At 48.3% G+C, this 20,251-nt stretch overlaps 1 protein-coding gene across 16 annotated transcripts in view; it reads right to left on the reverse strand.

Annotated features, from left to right (window-relative positions):
* Ulk4 (unc-51 like kinase 4) overlaps window positions 1-20,251 on the reverse strand; it is a 290,769-nt gene that overhangs the window by 118,219 nt on the left and 152,299 nt on the right. For all 16 annotated transcript variants that reach the window (XM_076917962.1, XM_034484051.2, XM_076917954.1 and 13 more), the window contains one exon: window positions 2,855-3,021. In XM_076917962.1, coding sequence (XP_076774077.1) covers window positions 2,855-3,021 — 167 coding nt within the window. The remainder of the gene's footprint in view (window positions 1-2,854; window positions 3,022-20,251) is intronic.

The following is a 20,251-nucleotide window of genomic DNA, read 5'->3' on the forward strand; positions in this document are numbered from 1 at the left end:
TCCACACCTTCTCTCCTTGCTGGGATTTTTGTCTGACTCGGTTATATAGGTTTTGTGTACTATCACCAACACTGTGAGTTCCTAAGAGCATCTGCCCTGCTGTGTCTGGAAGGCAGTCTCCTTATATTCACCCTCTGCCTCTGGCTCTTAGACCTTAATGATTCCTGAGCCTTGGAGGTGGGTATGAAGGACCCACTACTGTTATCAGTATAAACTAAGTCCTGACGCCTCCTGTACCCACAAATCAATGCATCTCTGAAGCCTCATCTGAGAATCTGCTTCTTATAGTAGATGGTGAGTAACATACAGAGGATAGGAGACTATGGCTCGCTCTCTCTGTAAGCATGGGCGGCTACCACCCTCCTCCTCTCTTATCTGCCTGAGGCCACATGTGTCTGGGCCTGTGCTGGGATCCTAAGTCCATCAAAGTAGCACCATGGTCGCTGGCTTCCCAGGGGCTGATTTAGTCAGCAATGCCTCCTGCCAACAAGGTGGTAGGTGCTTCCCTCCTCACTGGTGTCCATGATCCAAACAGTGGCCACTGGTAACTTCCCAGGACCAGGGATGAAGGATGCTGTGCTCTGTTCTCTTTTTTAGATGTCACAGCAAATCCGTCACAGAATCACCATATCTGCCTCAAGGATGAGGAAACCAGTAGGCAGACAGCTGGAGGGAACTGGCTCAGAGCCACCGAGGCAAAGGTAGTGGTGCCCCGGGGATCCCATGACTTCTCTGTGCCTCCCTGAGATGAGCTGGGGCTGATTTTGAATGACAGGACTTCAGGGATGGGAGCTGAACTTCTGCTGGAGATTCCGGCTGCTGCTACCCCCCCCTTCCCCCCCCCCCCCCCACACACACTGAGCTCCCCTCTCTCCTCCCTAGGAAGCAAAGCCGCTCCGCTCCGTATCTGACTTTAACCTTCACTGATGTCCTTCCACCGCCCTCCCCCTCCCCCCACCCTGTAAAGAGGCTCCATCAGATGCAGACACTGGCTTTATTCGCTCAGTCCCCTAGTCCCCGTGTGGAGGGTTTTAAAAGCGGTAGAGGCAACTCTCGGGTGTGCAAACATCCAAGCAGGGAATGGGCAGAGTTGTCTCTCAAGAGCACTCTGCTTCTTTTCCCAGCTCCTTCCTTTCTGTAACTCAGCCTGGAGGGCTGCATCTCTGCAGATTGGAGATCAAAGTCAGCAGCCACCTTGGAAAGCAACTCTTGGTTCAGACTGTCAGGACGGAGAAAGATGGGCAAGTGCAATGGGGTCAAAGGCTACGGAAGGACAAGCCAAGCAGTGGCGTGCTGGGGTACGGGGAGTCTGGGAATCAGCAAGCAGTTTGTGTTAAGGAGCTTTAGTTTTTAAAGTCCTGAGTGTCTCATGCACTTAATCGCCTGGAACTAGAGAGAGCTTCTCTCCTTTCTTGGAGTTTGTAAACTCCTGATCTTTTTCTTTAATCTACAGCCTTTGTGCTTGGTCCACAGACTGATCATCAAGGTGCTTGGAGCCGCCAGAGGCTGCATCTTGAAGAACTTCACAAAACGGGGATGGTGGAAGCAGCAGAGAACAGTGTTGTCTAAAGAGAGACTTACGGGGTGGGCAGGAGAGTAGAGGCGACACACCGCCATGACACTGCTTCCATCCCATCTGAGAGGGACTATCTGGAACATGACTCAATCATCTCAACAAGACTGTAAATGTGCCAGTGACCTGACCTTGGCGTGTGCCATTCTCCTGATCTAAGTATCATGTGACATCAGTGAAGGTTAAAGTCTCCTCAGATATGGAGCAGCTTTGCTTCCTAGGGAGGAAAGAGGGGAGCTCAGTGCAGGGGTGGGGGTGGGGTGAGTGGGTAAGGGGGGGGGGGTAGCAGCAGCCGGAATCTCCAGCAGAAGTTCAGCTCCCATCCCCAAAGTCCTGTGGTCAGTGAGCATCAAATGAAACGGGCCTGGGGAGGCGCCTATCACACAAAAGTACCCAGTAAAACCACCCTTCTCCCGGCACAGAGCACAGTACAAAACACGGGTCATATTCATGGCTGACTTCCGCTGCCTGTGGCTGTAAGAACACATGGCAGACCCCCAGACTCATCTCACAGTACCAAACAGTTATCATCAGTTATAAACGGAAGCAAGCGAGCGAATATATGTAGAGCATATGCAGAGACAGACAGACAGACACATCTGAGGTAGTTAACCTTCCTGGCCAACTTGATGATTTAGACTTGCCTAGAACAGCAAAGTATCTCATGAGCTGGGAGCCAACACTGAACCAAAAGGAGACAGATGGGTGCTGGTGTCTATGTCCGTCTGCCACTTTCCTACTGACTTAATGGGAATCTACACTCCTGCCCCCATGACTACCCACCACGACAGACTATATCCTTCTAACTGTAAGCCAAAATAAACACTACTGTAAGCTGCTTTTCGCCAGGTATTCTGTGAGAAAAATAAAATAACTACTATAGATTCAGACACGTGTGCAACATGTGCATAACCATCCAGTTATCCATCTGTCGTTCCCAGCATGCTCAGCTTCCTGTTGAACATCCATATATAATGTGGGTATAGCTATCCATTGCTCTAAGCATGCTCAGCTTCCTGTTGAGGGTAGGCAAAGAGATCTGCCCACTACCTGGCCAACTCCAGATTAGGGCAAAACCTGTCCTCAAACATAAGTGGTTTCCCAGGCAATGCCCAACAAGCCTTTCCCACCCTCCCTGAAGATTCTGTGACCTGATTTGCTCTCCTTGATCATGTCCCCACCTCACATGGCCTGGTCAGGCTGCATCTGTAGCATACATCCCTTGAAAACACCATGAGAGGGGAGTATTACAGAGCAGAGAACAGAGAGGCAGATGCTTACTTGCAAAGCCTGCCGGACGATTCGGGAAGTGTAGGTCAGCATGCCCAGAAGGATGTCGAGCAGGGAGGCCAGCAGTGTGGCTGCTGGTTCTGTGTTGGTTTTATTGTCCCTGTCCAAGCACAGAGTGGCGGTTTCTGTGAACATGTTACAGACGTGACCAACGAGTCCTGACGGTAGAAAAAGGAAAAGTATTTGTGATGAGGCAATAAAAATAAGGACGTGTGAGCTGGCAGGGGCTCTGGGACTCAGCATAGCATGAATTGTGCACGGTGCTCATGCTATTTATTTGGGAAAGTCACATAAATGAAGGCTTTCAAGCCTCAAGCCTTCACTGTCTGCTCAGGAGTCTGGAATGGGCCAAGGAGTTTTTCTTTTTATGTTAAGTTGGTTGAGAACTTCATACAATATGTTTGGTCATAGTCACTGCTTCCCTCTCCATCCCCCCCCCCACCTCCGTTTCCTGCCCACCCAACCTTGTGTCTTTTTGTTTTAACTGATCAAGTCCAATGTGTGCTGCTGTTCATACACTCCCGGATGCATGGCCTTCCACCATTGCCAACTGCTTCTTAACTGGGGATGGGGGTGGGTTCTCTGCCCATCTCCCCTCTCCATCCTGAGACTTGGTCTGGCTTGAGCCTGCTGTGCACGCTAACACAATGTCTTCTCTTGTCTCTCAGCTCTCATCGGAGAGGCTTCTTTTTGCAGTGGACTCCGATCACCAGAGAGACATACAATGGGTCACGGTGCGAAGAACAAGAGATGTTGGAATGTTCAGCCTTAAGTGGGGCATCTGTACCACCCCATCCCCTAGAGTTTAGGGATCACTGTAGAAGGGGGTGGGGGTAGAAAGAGACTGTAAGAGCCAGAGGTGGGGATGAATACCAGGAAACTGCGTCCTCAGGCTAGCTGCACATACAAACTCACACTATGCTGTCTGTTCAGGCAAAACTCCCCAAAACGATGCTCAGAAACACATTCACATAAGTAGGCTTGACCAAGCAGAACGTGCTACATACAAGCTGCTACAAGTCAGGTTCTTCAGTCCAACCAATTGGGGACCAGGGTGGACTCAGAAGCCAAGTCTCTCAAGGGCAATAGACAATTGGACGATTTCCAGGAGATAACTCAAGCAAATTTATCTCATGCATTTAAACAATGCAATAAATGACAACATAAAGAAATGCCTAATTTATGACATGTGGGTTTAGCCGATCGTAGCACCTCACAAACACATCACCAATCCTCAGTGTGGCAGAGTCGATGCAAACATTTCACACTGAAATGTAGGGGGACCTTAGAAGCTTCCAGTTTCTTCTACACAGTGTAAGGTACTGCCACTAGAATATACATCAAGTTTCCCCAACAAATGCAAAGGCAACAATTTTATCACTAAAGATGAAAAAGTGTGGATAAATTTTATCCAAACCACACAGGCTTCATTCAGAGTTGTAGCTCTGTGGCAAACCCAGGTAGAACTGCCAAGAAGCTTCATAAAAAATATACAAACACATACATACATATACACATACACACATATATACACACATGCACATTCTCATTCTCTCTCTCATTCTCTCTCTCATTCTCTCTCTCATTCTCTCTCTCATTCTCTCTCTCTCTCTCTCTCTCTCTCTCTCTCTCTCTCTCTCTCTCTCTCTCTCTCTCTCCAGGTTACTCTGTGAAGGCATTTCAAAAGCGTTTAGCATTCCCCAGTCTGCAAGTTATGTGCTAGCATACCAAGAACAATTATTTTTTATTTTCATTTTTACATTGTTATACGTGGGAAGTTTTGCTTGCGTGTAGCCATGTGCACCATGTGCACCATGTGCTTGCAGTGCCCATGGCTTCAGATGCCCTGGGACTGAAGTTATGGGTGGTAGTAAGTCACCTTGTGTTCTGGGAATTGACCCAGGCCATCTGCAAGAGCAGCCAGTGTTCTTACCCACTGAGCCTTCTCTCAACCCCAATCATAACAGCTTAATGCTCCATCCCAAAATATCTAAAAGAAACCAAACTTCATTAAGTCAAAGAGCCCTTGGAATTATTCTGCATTCATTATAACCAACTCATCAAGATACTTTGAGAATAATTTTGTATTAATTATGAGCAAACCCCTCAAGGAGCTCTCTCTCCTCACAGGTCATTTCCAAGTGTTCTGTGTTCTGGGAATATTAATGTGCATGAGCTGTCCCCCCTCCAGTCACAGTAACTTCTTACTCTGTTGTGATCTTCTGGAGAGGAAAGCAGATTCAGAGCATGACTGGCTGAGCCTGTGGAAGAAGCACTTTGCCCTTCTGTGTGAACACAGCTCTGAACCCAAATGTGACTCCATCAAAATAGAAACTTCCTTCAGGGAGACTTCACTCTCTTGGGGGCTTATTAACACCTGCCTCTGCAGGAAGAGATGGTCGGAGTGTAAGATTCAACGTGGGGAAGTTGTTCTTCCTCAGATGAGCAATGGCGCCACATGAACACAAGTCTACATTTCACCGAGGTTAACAGCTTTATTCCACACCTGTCCTGACCTGTGAACTGACTCCATAAGGCAACAGGGTTCTGCTAACACAATGGAATTAATCAACACAGCATGGGCAGTATCCTGGATGGCCCAGGTGAACCCAGTGAGTCCCAGGGTCGCCTGAGACATTGAAGTCATGGGGGTGAGTGACCTCAGAAAGAAAATGCTGGAGTTTGGCAAGAATGGATGACAGCTCAGCAAAGCTGGAGCTGCCAGAAGCTTCCTGGCTGGCTTTTGCAAGGCCTAGGACCCAGCCTCTAGAAGGAAGGGAGCCTGCCCAATACTTCAGACTTCCGACCTGCAGAAGTACAAAAGAACAACCCACTGTGTTGTTTTAGACACTCCATTTGTTACCAGGGTCACCATGACAACAGCAAACAATATTAGGTGGTGTGTATGGAGTGTACAAGGCTTGGTCCTGCATGTAGCAGTATTCAGAAGCTGGGCCCTGAGTGGTGACTGAGTCATCAGGGCTGTGACTACTCCAGTCAATCCATTGATGGATTCATAGCTAAGTGGGTGTACTTTCTAAAGGCCCCACAGCTTCTCAACAGTGCCACTGGCTGGGACAAAGCCTTCAATACAAGGGGCCAGGGAAGGCAACCAAGACCCAAACAATAGCCCTATGCACTTGAGAAGAGGGAAGAAACTCTTATGAATTGATGTCTCTACACAGAACCTGTTGGCAGTCTACACAGAACATGATTTCCATACATTTTCTATATAAATAGACATTAAACTTTGACTGTTAGTTTTAATCAAGGTCCACCCATAACTAAAGCTAGTCATGGTAATATCCCAGCTTGAGGGAACTATACCACCAAAGGTCAAAGGTCTGTACGGTTCTTTCCCATTTATGCCCTCAGAGCCCCAGCCAACAACTGACCCACATCCCAGCAACCACTTCACAGAAGACAAACTGATACCGAGAAAGGGTCATGTGGCCCCACCCCATGTCATCTGTTTTCCTGTATTTAAAGCAACTGTAAATGCAGAAAGAAGGAGACGGGGGTGGGGGTGGGGGCTGTAAGTCCAAAGATGGAGCACAAATAATATGTGGTGTCTGCTTATGTCAGTAGGACAGGAGGGGATAGAAGGGATGAGGAGGGGCTTCACACATGATGCTCAACTCTTCGGTCACTCTATGCTAACATTTGAAATAAACTTGGGGCTAGCAGTTAAAAGCACGCATGGCTCTTCTAGAAGACCCAAAATCAGCTCTCAGAACCTGAAGAATCTGAAGCTACAATAAAAATCTATTCTAGTCGTGAAGAAACTTCTAGATGTTTTAGATGTTAACTTACATCTAAATGAATCAGTGACGCCACAGAAATAACCACATGTCTGCTCACAATTACATGCAAGTCTAGCTCTAGGCCCTCTTCTGGCCTCCAAGTGTACTGCACACACACACACACACACACACACACACACACACACACGCATGCACACAGTGAAATAAGCCTGTTTTGGAGTCACAGTTTGCAGGTCTTAGTCTCACTTCGGTAGACAGTAGTCTGTAATCTCACAGAGGTTGTCACTTTCGTGACATCATAAGCAACAGTTAATTAACTGGTGCCACTCACAGCAGGAACCACTCTAGCTGGTAGCAGCTGCAGAGCAGCAGAGGCAGACACTCTGCAGTAAGACACTCGTGGGGAGTGCACAGCATTTTCAGGACTTTTTTTTGCGGGTGGGGGGTGGGGGAGGTGTTGTTTTGTGGAGAAATTATTTAGGAAAAAAACTGACAGGCAGCCTTGACATATCAAATGTCTGGAGAATCTGAAGCTACAATAAAAATCAATTCAAGTCGTGAAGAAACTTCTGCATATTCACTTACATCTAAATGAACCAGTGACACCACAGAAATAACCAGAAATGGGGACACATGACAGAAAGCAGAAGAGTCGGTGTGGGGCTCTGGTGGCTCCTGACCTCTGGAGCCCACCTTTCCACTGCTACAGGACACAGGGCTCTGGAGTAACCTCCATATTTCTCAATCTCCTGGAGACCCCATCCCTGACCCCAACACAGCACAGGGTGCTCAGTTATCTGAGGAGCGTGTGTCCTCCTACTCAGCCACAAACTGCACAGGCAGGAGCGCCAGCAGTGCCCGCAGCCACAAACGCTGCACGGGCAGGAGCGCCAGCAGTGCCCACAGCCACAAACGCTGCCAGCAGCACCCCGCAGCCACAAACACTGCACAGGCAGGAGCACCAGCAGTGCCCGCAGCCACAAACTGCACAGGCAGGAGCGCCAGCAGTGCCCGCAGCCTGCGCAGCCCTGCCTCCCAGCAGGTACTTCAGGAACAGGTGCTGAGTCCTGACAATCTAATGTGACTGGGGCCTGAGCAGTCCAGGAATTCATTGCTGTTCATTAGCAAACTCGTTATTGACCACAGAAGTTAGTGGCTATGTTAGAACAAACCAAGGTCACCTGAGGGGAACTTGCAGAGGCAGCACTAGAGCTTGCTGTAGTGAAGAAGCCAAGTCTCAGGGCAGCCAGAGGCTGGAGGGCCATAAAGGCAGAGTCAGAGATGCCTAAGATATCTCATGAAGGATGGGGGCAAGAGAAAGCTGCAGAGCACAGGGCACCTTCCTTCTAGCCAGGGTCCCACATACATCTGATCTCCTGTAGCTAGCCTGAGTTTGAACCTGAGGCTGAAACAGAGTCTGGCAGTCATGGGCCATGTCCTGACTGACTTGGGTGACTTGGGTGGTCTGGCTCCTTAGGAGCAGAAGCTATGGGTCACAGTCTTGTGCACTCAGATCTGTGTATGTCTTGTGCACATAATCTTGCATGGACTGTGTATGCTTCCCCTCTCAGGGGAACTCTAGAGGCACAGCCAATCCCCAGAAACCAGAAGTAAAAATAAGAGGCCCATAGTCCTGACTGCCTTTCTAGATTCTGTTGGGATGATCAAAATACTCAGGCAGCAAGTAAGCTGAAAATATCAGAAACAAAGGCAGTACCTTATCACTACTTATGGGTCATGTAAGTCTTCGAGAAATATCCATTACCAGTCAGTACGGGAAGCTTCACACATAACCTTTTAAAAACCCGCTGCATGGCCAAGTGACACGTAACCCCAACCAATGTCTCAGGAGTACATTTGAGGAGAATGTACAGAATGATGTAAGGAAATATCAGATATATCACAAAAAAAGGCAGATGAGGCGGGAATCAACAGCCTTGACTAAAGGTGGGTGAGTTACAATGGGTGGTGTAGGTAAAACCAAACCCAATGCCCATATAATCATTACAGGGTTCCGAATCTTACTGGGATTCTTAGGGATTTAACAAACAGGCTTTCAAACAGATGTTTTGTTTGAAACATTAAGTGCAAAATGACAGCCCAAGTCACCACCCCAAGAAACTCTTGCAAGAGATGATAGTTAAAATGCCATGATGCTGACATAGGCGTGAGAAGCTACAGCAGGGGATGGAGTCCAGACAGGCCCCAGGAACAGGCACGCAAAGGTGAGTTAGTGCACAAGCAAGGAGATGAGCAGATGGATTTTAAGCCCTTTTAGGAACTAACAGTGCTGTGTAACTACTTCATCACTTTAAAAAAAGAAAAAATCACCTCAGGGGTAAGTCTCTGCAGCTCTCATAACTCTTGGGAATAACTCAAGCTGACTGAAGCCTTAGACAGAAATAGCCAAGCCCTTGGGTGGGGAGGCCACAGCAAGTGCAAGAAAGCAGGGTGGAGCTGACAAGGACATTTCTGATGACTACATTTCAGGAGGTGAGAAGAGTAACACGTGTGTGCACCGTGTGTTCATATCCCGCGCCCCCAATGCCAGAGGCCTTGCAAATCATCAAGGGAAATACAAACAGCTGGGCTACTCTTAAGTAAAGGACAGAAACAGGAAGGACAATTCCATGGAAACAGCTCAAGGAACATTAAAGAAACTTACTCATGAAGAGCGGAGAGACTGGAAGTCGCTCTAAGAAATGAAACAACAACCAACCAACTTAGACTAACAGAGAGTCTCTTCTCTGGCACCCAACATGGGAAAAAGCAGCAGAGGATAAGGCGCTGAGAACAAGTCTCCCTTGCCTTTTCAGTGACTTCCCATCAGGCACAGAGTGTGACTTTTATAACCAGACATGTCATAAGCCCTGTGCGTTACACATTATCTATGTACAGACATGATGTGTGTGCTCTGACCAGTCAGTCCTCATTCCCACCGTGCTGAGAAGCCAACTTCATAGAGGACTCAAGTGGGACCCTAGGAAGCAAAGTTTGCTTCGTCCTCCATTCTTCATGCCCTCAGGCTGCTTGGCGAGCAGTGTGGATACACTGCGTGGACTAACTCTAGGAGTAGCTCACTTGGCAAGCTCTGCCCTTGTGGACACATAGTATCACCTCTAAGACTGACTGACTGACTCCTACCTTCATGCACTTCTGCGTTAGTTAAATTTTTATAATGAATACGCATTGCTTTGGGTGATCAGAAAACATATAGATATTTTACATCTTTCAAAAAGAAATCAAAAGGAATGATTGACAGAACTTGAAGCAAGTTTTAAATCTGGGGCTGGAAGCTTAATCAGCTCACTGCAAGGCTTCGGTTTGATTCCCGAAGAGCAAGAGAAATTCTTGCTACCTGCTCACACTTCCTCCTGGCTTGTCCCACTTTTAAAAGAAAGTTTCAAGGTTGGCACTAAAAGGCCGACACAGGGGAAGTGCTGCCCGGCTGCCTGCAGTGCTGCCTCCATAGTGCTGGCCTGCACAGCTGGATCATCCATGTGGAGAAGATGATGGCACCTCCCACCTATCCTTCCTGGAGGCCTCTGGGAAGGAGGGGCCCTATTCCCTCTCCTCACAGCTCCGTCCCATCTCAGTCCTGCCTCCTGCAGCCTCTCCTCCTCCCAGGAGGAGCCCTCTCCCCTATAAGTCTCCTTCACCTTCCCTCTCTTCTGTCTTCTGCAAACTGTGCCTTTCAGCCTTGGTGCTTGCTTGCGACGCCATCTTGGGCAGTGCATGTGACTCAGTGGAGGGACACCTGTGCAGCATGAGCAAGGCTCCGGGTGTGATGCTTGGTAGCCCCACCTGGAAGAAGAAAAAGCCCAGCATCCTCCCTTGACTCTGACCAAGCACACGATCTGCTCCTTCTCACATTTACACTTCAGTCCATGGCTGCACTTTCCCAAGGATGCTGTGTTGTCAAGGCCTCTAGCAGGAGAGCATTCTCTAACTGGCTATGTTTTGCTGCCTTGCTGGGCTCTCTGATGTTCAGTACTAGCTGGCTGGGGAAACCATCCTGGATTGGAAGCAGAGGGATAGCCATGGGGACTTCAGAGGACTGGGAGTATTTAGGGGCAGTGATGACCTTCTTGGCTATGAGCTAACACACTTGGGCTGGTGCCTCCTGGTCATTGGTCAAGTTGGATCTCTGATCACAGAGCAAAGTCCTACAAACAGCTCAGCAGGTCAGAGGAGGGCTGTGCCATCCCCACTCCTGGAACAGTATGTCATTCACCGCCATAGCACACCACCCTCTACTACGGCCATAGCCTGAGCATCATGCTAACAATTACATGGTTAAGAATGGGCCCAGCCCCACATTCACCTCTCTTTCCACTCTCTCTCTGACTTACTGCACATCTCCAGCTGCTGTGCATAGCCACTGTCTCCCACAGCCATCTGTCACACCGAGGTGCCCTGTTCCCACTCCTCAGTGCAGCAGGGGTCGGCTCTCCAGCCTAAGCTACCACAGCCCTGGCTCTACTCAACACTTTCCCTTTAAGAGCATCTCTGTGTATTTTCCAAGTCAGTGACATCCTCCTCTGAGACAGGATGTCTTCCCAGCTGGACTGCAAGCTCCTCACAGATATCTATGGAAGCAAACACACCTTTAAATGTAGAACACGGACTCAAACCGAGTAAGGTCCTTTCTGAGATCTATAATGAGGGCTATGGTTTTGGAACACAGAAGGTATTCAGTCAGTAGAAAGTGGAAAGGAAAAGAGAGAGGCATAGGACTGTGCTCCTGGGTATGGACAAGGGCCCCTGCTTCCTTCATGCTCTCAACAGCTGACACCCATGTTAAGCAAATGGCTGTGAATTTGGCAGCAGGAAAAGCAGACAAAGGACAGGGATGACAGATAGGGGACAACATTATGAGTGTCATAAATAAGTGTTTTCACAAAGAGAAAAAAAATCAGTGAAAAACATGCCTGTCACACACCAGACCTCTGTCATACATGACATTAACTCTACACAATGACATGCCTGTCACACACCAGACCTGTCACACATGATGTTATCCCTAGACAATGATATGCCTGGCTCATGCCAGACCTCTGTCATACATGACATTAACTGTAGATGAGGGCATGCCTGGCACATACCAGACCTCTGTCATACATGACATTAACTGTAGATGAGGGCATGCCTGGCACATACCAGACCTCTGTCATACATGACATTAACTGTAAATGAGGGCATGCCTGGCACACACCAGATCTCTGTCATACATGACGCTAGCCCTAGATCAAGTATCAGAGATGATGGTTCCTCAAATGTGAGACAGGGACCCATCAGGGCTCTGACCCCAGGGAGGGAAAACTTTAATCCAGCCCTGTCACTACTGCAGCTTCAGACCTAGCTAAACTCTCCAGGATAAGACTAGGGTGACAGGCCTGAGCAGAGCATCCTCCTCTGAGAGGAGAAGCTGGGGCTGGATGTAAGGAAGTAAAGGATTAAAGGTAGAGGAACAGAGAGCCACTCAGAAACCTGCATGGTGCTCCCCAAAGTCTCTGCCAAAGTTCTCTGATGTTCCCTGCATGAAGCTGAGGGAGGTGTACCAAAGGCTCGAACAGCAGGGAGACAAGCCTGACAGCCCAGAGAGGAGGCCTTGCTAAGGAGTCCTGAGTGTTTAACTAAGACCCAAATGCCATTCCTTATTAACCCAGGTGAGGAGACCGGAATTCAAAATAAGCCTTGAAAGAAACAAGCTGAGCCTCCTATAAATTAAATGACAGCTAGAGAAGATTTGGCATTCTGTCTACAGAACAGAATTCAGATGTGCAGCACGGGCCCACAGTGGCCACCTATGACACAAAGTGAGTACAGTCCCCAAGAACAGGAGATGCAACCTACAACCAAGAGAGGATGGGGAACGGGGGAGGCACAGAGATGGTGCAGCTTTCCCAAGCAGCCAAGGACAGTGCCGGGATTGACAACGAAGACATGGTCACAGCAAATTAACACCACACCCTCAGGCAAAACTCCATGGATGTTCTAAAACAAAAAGTGCATTACGCATCCCCTCTGGGGAGAAGGGATCAGAAGTGACGGGAGTGGGGTTCAGTACACCTGAAGACAGAGCTGTAGAGGTGACTCAGTCGAAAGAAAAGCAGAAAGATGGTTAATATGGAAGACAGAGATCATGGTTGGCTGGATGAAACTCAATTATGTATGCTAAGTACATATATTTGTGTCATGTGACTCATAACTGGAGATTCAGCAGAGGAGGGAAAAGTGTTGGGGGAGGGGGGAATATTCTAATTGGTCAGAGTTTGCCAAAGTTTATTTTTAAGATCGTGTGTGTGTGTGTGTGTGTGTGTGTGTGTGTGTGTTACAGATGACTGCAGTTTCCCACAGAGACCAGAAGAGGGTGTTTGATCCCTGGTGCTGAAGTTATACATGGTCGTAAGCTACCCATATGGGTACTGGGAACCAAACTCATTTCATCTACAAGAGCAGGGCCATCTTAACTGCAGAGCTGTCTCTCTAGCTCCTTTCAAAGGGAAATGTGTGTGTGTGTGTGTGTGTGTGTGTGTGTGTGTGTGTGTGTGTGTAGCAAAACAAAACATAAGTACAAGGAGTTTCGCAAAAAAACAGAAAACTATAGGATCACACCTAGATACCTTCATGGCTTTCTGGAAGGAACGGTGAAGCCTGGTCATTATTATCTGATATTGCAACATCCTGAAATGACAGAAAGCCACTGTGTGGGGTCTGAATTTTACTTAGAAATGAAACAAATTTGTCTTACAGACACTTAGTAGACCTTAAAGTCATAGAAATACCAATGGAATCTGGGGTTTTGATGTTTTTGCTATCAGCAATAGGAAAAACATTTATGGCTGAGTCCATGAAAACATCTCATCCTTATGAAAATAAAAGAGTATGAAATATTCCACTTATTTTGAATTAAGAAAGGAACACTCATATGGCAAGAACAGGGTCACTTGCAGGATAGCATGGCTGCCCCCCTTTCTTCCTCCCCGCCCTCTCCCTCCCTCCTACCCTTCATGATTATGCTCAAACGTGCTCATGAGAAGAGAGGCCTCAACACCGGCCCTGTATACAGCACTGCATCTCACATGGGTGCTCTCCTGCTTGTGCCATCCCAACATTCCCACCATACAGGCCATAGGCTGCCAGTCTTCTCCAGACAGCACATGCGGTTTGGAAGGGGCCTTTGATTTATCCAGTTGTGGCCAGTTTCTATCAGTGGCTGCAACTGGTCAGCTCTCAACAACTAAATAAACATGAACGATGAGCAACTGGAAATAAAAGCCAGTTCGGCTTCCAGTCTACGAGGTGCTCAGGCCTTCTGACCAACGCAGATATTCTGAATTCATTTCCTATCAGTGTCTGATCCGCTGCTGATTAAACCCAACCTTGCAAAGGAAGAATCTTTGTGACTCCACCTCCCCACCCCCCAGTGACCAGGGAGGAAGTTGTCACGCCTCCTTATGCATGATGGCTCTCAGAGGGGAACTACAGGGCCATGATCTCCCTGCAGACATGCTCACTTTAACTTTGCCCCATATTCGACTACATCAGATTGATTCAGAGTTATACTTAAGTCTAGAAATGCAAACTGTAAACATATATTTAGAGATAACATTTTATGTCTAGTAATTTCCAGTCTAATCAAAAGTTGTAATTTAAAATGAACTAGCATTGAGCTGGGGAGACGGCTCACTTGTTAAAAGCAATGGCTGCTTTTGCAGAAGACCCCAGTTTCCAAAACTCACATGGTGGCCTCAACAACCACCTGTAACTCCAGTTCAGAGGATCTGGTGTTCTCTTTTGGCTTCCATCAGCAGCAGCTACACAGGTTACACACACACACACACACACACACACACACACACACACACTTAAAGGACTAACGTCACTCTTAATTACAGAGGCACTGGATGCTTGTATCATTGCATGCATACTCACATATAGAGAGATCAAGAAACAAACACAGAGATGTGTACCCGCTGCAAATGGGTTTTATACTAGCTACACAGAGACACACTGGCCCGAAGGCAGAGAAAGGGGGATATCAACAAGGCTGTCAGTGACAATATTATCAATATAAACAAACAATAAGGAAAAAAGCATCGTCCTCCCCCCAGACCACTGGACCAGACAATGACCTCTCTGAAACCAAACACCCAGTGAGACAACCATGACCTCCCTGAGGAGGGGACAGTGACTACACAGAGACTACAGCACAATGTCTAGACAGACACAGAGGAAAATCCACTCGACATATTGTCAGCAAGTCAAATCCAGCAATGAACAAAGATCACCTGGGGCCGGAGATGGCCCAGAGATCAGGAAAGCTTGCTGTTCTAGCAGAGAGCCCAATTCAGTTTCCAACATCCATTCTAGGAAGCTCATTTAGACTCACGACCAAAATACCAATGGCTTTCCTGATGGAGTTAGAAAGAAATCCTAAAACTCACAGATGCACAAAGACTCTAAGGGCCAGAGAGATCTTGAGGAGAGAAACCTTAAAACCTTCACATTCTTGATTTCACATCATACTACTGAGCTGAAGGAACAAAAGTGGCCTAACACTGACACCCTGAGTCACCAGCCTGTGATTAGTCACTGTGGGAGTCTGGACCAGGACTTAGCAAGGAGGCACTGTCCCTGAATCACTAGATGGCTACCTCCCTCTTCGCCTTGTAAAAGGACGATGAGTACATATGATGCCTCCTAGGATGGGCAAGCCCACAGCCAGCCACGCTGTAGCACAGGGGCCTACCCAGAGTGCAGACCCCACACTAACCAGCAGAGCGGCAGAATTAAAGCCATGTTTCCACAGACAGTCTGAGGTCAGAAGAGCTGGTATACTAGTACAGAAATGCTAGCATGTATGACTGAAGCCAAAGGGTCTCACCTGTCTCAGGGCAGGTCCTGAAGCTCTCTCTATCCGTGGGCACTAGCCAAGCAGAGGGGACAGTGATCTCCCCACCCAGAGCTAGGTTTCCCTGGCCTGGTGCTGAGTGTCAAGGCAAAGTCCTGTACTCACTTCTCCATCTGACTCCCCACAGACAGAGAAGAGGGGAGGCTGTGCTTGGGCACCCAGGCCAGTGTGAGCCTACACTTCTGTCTGCAGACAGACTGAGTCTACCACTTGGACTTAATTCCCTCTTCCTCTCAACTGTCAATTTGGTGGAGTCTGGAGTTCCCTAGTAGACAAAACTCTAGGCACGCCTGTGTGGGATCATTCAGCTTCCCAGCATGCCTGTGAAGGATTATGTAGTTAACTAGGTTAACTGAGGTGGGAAGGCTGCAGTGTTTGACAGAGGATGGCCCCACAGGCTCCTATGTTTGAATGTTTGGCCCCTAGTTAGTGGAACTGTTTGGGAAGGACTGGGAGGTGTGGCCTTGTTGGAGGTGTGTCACTGATTGGGTGAGAAAGGCTTTGAGATTTCAAAAGCTTTCACCAGGCTCCATCTTGTTTACTCTCTCTGCCTGCATCTTTTAAATGAGATGTAAGCTCTCACTTATTGCCCCAGGGTCATGCCTGCCCGCCCGCCTGCCCGCATGCCCGCCTGCCCGCATGCCCACATGCCCACATGCCTGCCACATGCTCTCCACCTTCCACACTGAACCCATCACGCCCTTCCTCCCTCAGCTTGCTCCTGTACGCGGATTTTATTTGTACTCTTGGAGTTGGAAGAGAGGTGGTACAGGCCACTCTCCCCTCTGCAGCTTCCTCAAGGAGTCTTGCTTTGTTGTTCTGATAAAGCTGGACACTGAGATGCCTTGCCCCATCTCCAAGGCCCTGTGGACATTGCTTCCATGCACAAAGAGCTAATCGTGCAGATATCCCTGAGGCAAAGATTGCTAGAGGCTCTTGTGCCAATACTAACATTTGTTTTTTATTTTTCAAAGAATTATTTTACACACACACACACACACACACACACACACACACTTCAGACACACCAGGAGAGGGCATCAGATTCCATTACAGATGATTGTGAGCCACCATGTGGTTGCTGGGAATTGAACTCAGGACCTCTGGCAGAGCAGTCAATGCTCTTAACCTCTGAGCCATCTCTCCAGCCCCAACACTAACATTTACTAAGGCTTCTGCTCCTGACACTTTTTACAGAGCAGCACTTGGTGGCCATGCTGTGGAGATGGGACAAGAAGGGATGAGCTGAGTTGGTAGAGCCCACCTGCTTACCATGTCAATCTAAGAGGGTCCTGCATCCAGATGAATTTCAAACATAACAAATCCTCCCTTTTTCAGAGTAACTTATGAAACTGTGTAAAAATCGACTGTGGAAATAGGTGCTCAAGTGTCCCACAACACGCACATGCCAGAGCATCAGACTGAGCCTCCAGCTGACGGTGCCGATGGGAGGGCAGAAGTAAGGAAGTCCCCCAGAAGGGAGGGTCAACTTCAACTCAAAACACTGTTGCTTCAAAGGGGCTCCATGTGGATTATCCTGAGTGGAAGATGCATGGCCCTGCATTTGGGTTGCCCCGTGACATGCTCTGCTGTGGAAGAGGTCATACAAACTTGTATAGTCAGACAACAAAAGGACTAAAAGTCACAAACTGTCACCTACCCAAGCGCCTGGCTGTGGTCATCTGGGAAGCAGGGAATCTCTGCCAGCTAAGGCGTTCTGAAGCCTTTACCAACAGTCTCAGCCAAGTGGCTCTGTGATAGTTATACTTGAACTTCCAGCTTCCGGGATCTGGCACATCTGTGAAGGATTCTCTAACCGACTTAACAAAGATGGAGTGACCCATGCTCTACGGATGGGCAGTGAATGGAGGAGAAAGTGAGCCCTGTACCACCTCTCTGTTTCCTGACTGCTGGTGCCACATGACCAGCCACCTCGTGTGCCAGCTTCATGTCTTTCTGCTATGATGGACTGAACCCTTAAACTGTGGGCCACATGAACCCCACTTCTGTTGCTTTTGTCTGGCATTCTGTCACAACCAGAAAACTAACTAATGGCCCAAGAAAAGGGGCTAATCCGAGTATTATTTACTTTCTGTTGCTGTGATAAAATACCCCAACAAAAGGCAACAAAGCAGAGAAAATGGTTTATCTTGGCTTATAGTTTCAGAGGGACACAGTCCCTCACAATGGGGAAAACAAGGCTGCAGGAGCGTGAGGGTGGCCTGGCAGTCAGGAAGCAGACTGATCACATTTCATCCGCACACAGGTAGTAGAGAGCAAGAACAGGAAGTAGGGCCAGGCTACAAGGCCTCAAAGCCCAGCCCTAATGATATATATCCTCCAGCAAGGCTCTACTGCCTAAGTTATATAACCTTTCCCAACAGAATTACCAACTGGGACCAAGTGTCCAAACACACGAGCTGGGGACATTTCACGTTCAAACCACAGCCATCAGCAACATCCCCCCCCTCCCAGCAAGCACAAGCTCTACCCAGCCAGTCTTCCCTCCTCACCCCCTCACCCCGCCCCAGCAAGCATGACACTCTTCCGGCCAGTCTGTAGAAACTTTACTACAGAACAGCTTTCTTAGGGACCTGCAGATCATAATGGATTAGCAGGACTTTATTCTCTGAACACATGGGACTTTTCTAGAAACTAGCCAGGTCTATACATTCTTTTTTCTTTTCTTTTTTTTTTCTTTTTTGTTTTTGTTTGTTTGTTTGTTTGTTTGAGACAGGGTTTCTCTGTATAGCTCTGGCTGTCCTGGAGCTCACTCTGTAGGCCAGGCTGGCCTCGAACACAGAAATCCACCTGCCTCTGCCTCCCAAGTGCTAGGATTAAGGGTATGCACCACCACTGCCCAGCTAGGTCTATACATTCTTAAGCATGCTATTAATGTCCAAACATACTGAGAGCTACTGAGCAGTGTCTACACAGGAAGCACCTGGGTTTTCACTAACATCAGCCTTCAAAAGAAGCAACTGTCCCAACCCAATTCCCAAAACTAGAGCAAACGCCAGGGCCAGATGGGAGGTGGAGGTGGAACAGAACGCCCAGTGGCACCTCTGCTAAGTGGTGTCTCACCTAAGTACTGGCTGGGAGAGCATCCGGAGAGAAGGGGCCTGAGCCAGGTCTCTGAACAAGCATCTGGACCCCACCTGTGGTCATCTGAACAATGAAGAGCTTCAACAGGACAGAACTACTGTGACTCAGAGTGTTCTGATTCAAAGACAGTAGTTTCCAGCTGAAGGAAGCACTTAGAAGACAGGACACCTGCCACACAAGGGTGGGGACCTGGGTTCAGATCCTCTGAACCCAGATTTTAAAAGGAGGATAATTGCGAATGCCTGTGATCACAGTACTCTTGGTGAGAGGGAAAGCTGGGGCGGGAGAATCCCCCGAAACTCACAGGCCAGCAAGGGGACCACTCACAGTGGCGAATAACAAGAGGTGGGAAGTGGGGACCACACCGGGGATTTTCCTCTGACCTCCATGCACGCGTGACCTCCACACATACACAAATGCACATAAAATACACAAATGTAAAAACAAACAAACAAAGCCAAATGATCTGTTCAATAAAAAAGAAACGGTGTGAACAATCTGTGCAACAGGAAAGGGACTCTTCCAGGCAAGGAACAGAGAGAGAAGGGAGATACCGGAAGAAAGATCCAGAACTATCCACTTATGGGAAAGTGTTCATCGGATGGCAAACGATGGTCTGTGGGCACTCAACTATTTGTGAGAAACTGAGGCAGGTAACGGAGGAACGAGGATTCCGCTCACAGTTCCGTGCTCAGGTAGACAATCCCATTGCCTGCCAGTACCTGGTTTCCACAAGTGTGGGTGGAAGGGGCCTGTGGTCTACGCTATCAAAATGTTCCTTCAGAGGGCTGCTCTCTGGAGCCTCACCTCGAAAGTGTTTGGGATCCTAAGGGCTTTGCCGATAAAACGCACATGAGGAAGTCTCAAGTCTGAGTGATCTCCTGACATTCAGCTTAGAGTCGGAGCAGGAGACCCGAGACAGATAGCACACTTCACCCGTGAAGGGTAAGGATTAGCCTTGTTTCACGGTGTGTGGAGGAGTTACTAAATGCCTCCATAAAGTTTTATTACTGTTTTAATACCATTAATAACCATCTTCGCTTTAATGTCCCGCTTGCTGAATCCTGTAGTGATGAGCTGCGGTAACTGCCGCCTTCATGAAATCTGTTTTCCCTCTAAGGATATAAAAGAGAAGGCACCAGAGCTCGGCAGCGCTGACGCCATCAAAGGGAAGAGGAGAGGCAGATGCTGGTGCTTTTTCTGCAAGTCTAACCCGCTCCTTCGCTCCTTCCACATTTCAGCCTTCAGTTCTCAAATGTGGCGGCCTCCACAGAAGGGAATAAAACAGAATGTGCGGCCGCTTGCACACAAAACAATTTACATCATAATAGCCTGATTTCCTCAGCTTCTCCCCTGCACTTCTTGAGGAGACAGCAAGGCTGCTCAGTAAATAGGATGCAAACGTGAATTAGAGTCTCACAGCCTGGAGGCCAGCCCCTCACACTACCACTGCATCCCCAGGTCCAGTGCTGACCTCCACGTCCCCCAGTCTCCAGCCCATTGAAGGTGAAGTGGCTGCCTGGGGAACTGAATAGAACTCAGGCCCTCAGCTCCGTGACATGGCTCTTGTGTTAGGAACTCAGGGAACTGACAGAAGATTTG

This window comes from Arvicanthis niloticus, chromosome 21 (genome assembly GCF_011762505.2).
Source record: "Arvicanthis niloticus isolate mArvNil1 chromosome 21, mArvNil1.pat.X, whole genome shotgun sequence".
NCBI lineage: Eukaryota > Metazoa > Chordata > Mammalia > Rodentia > Muridae > Arvicanthis > Arvicanthis niloticus.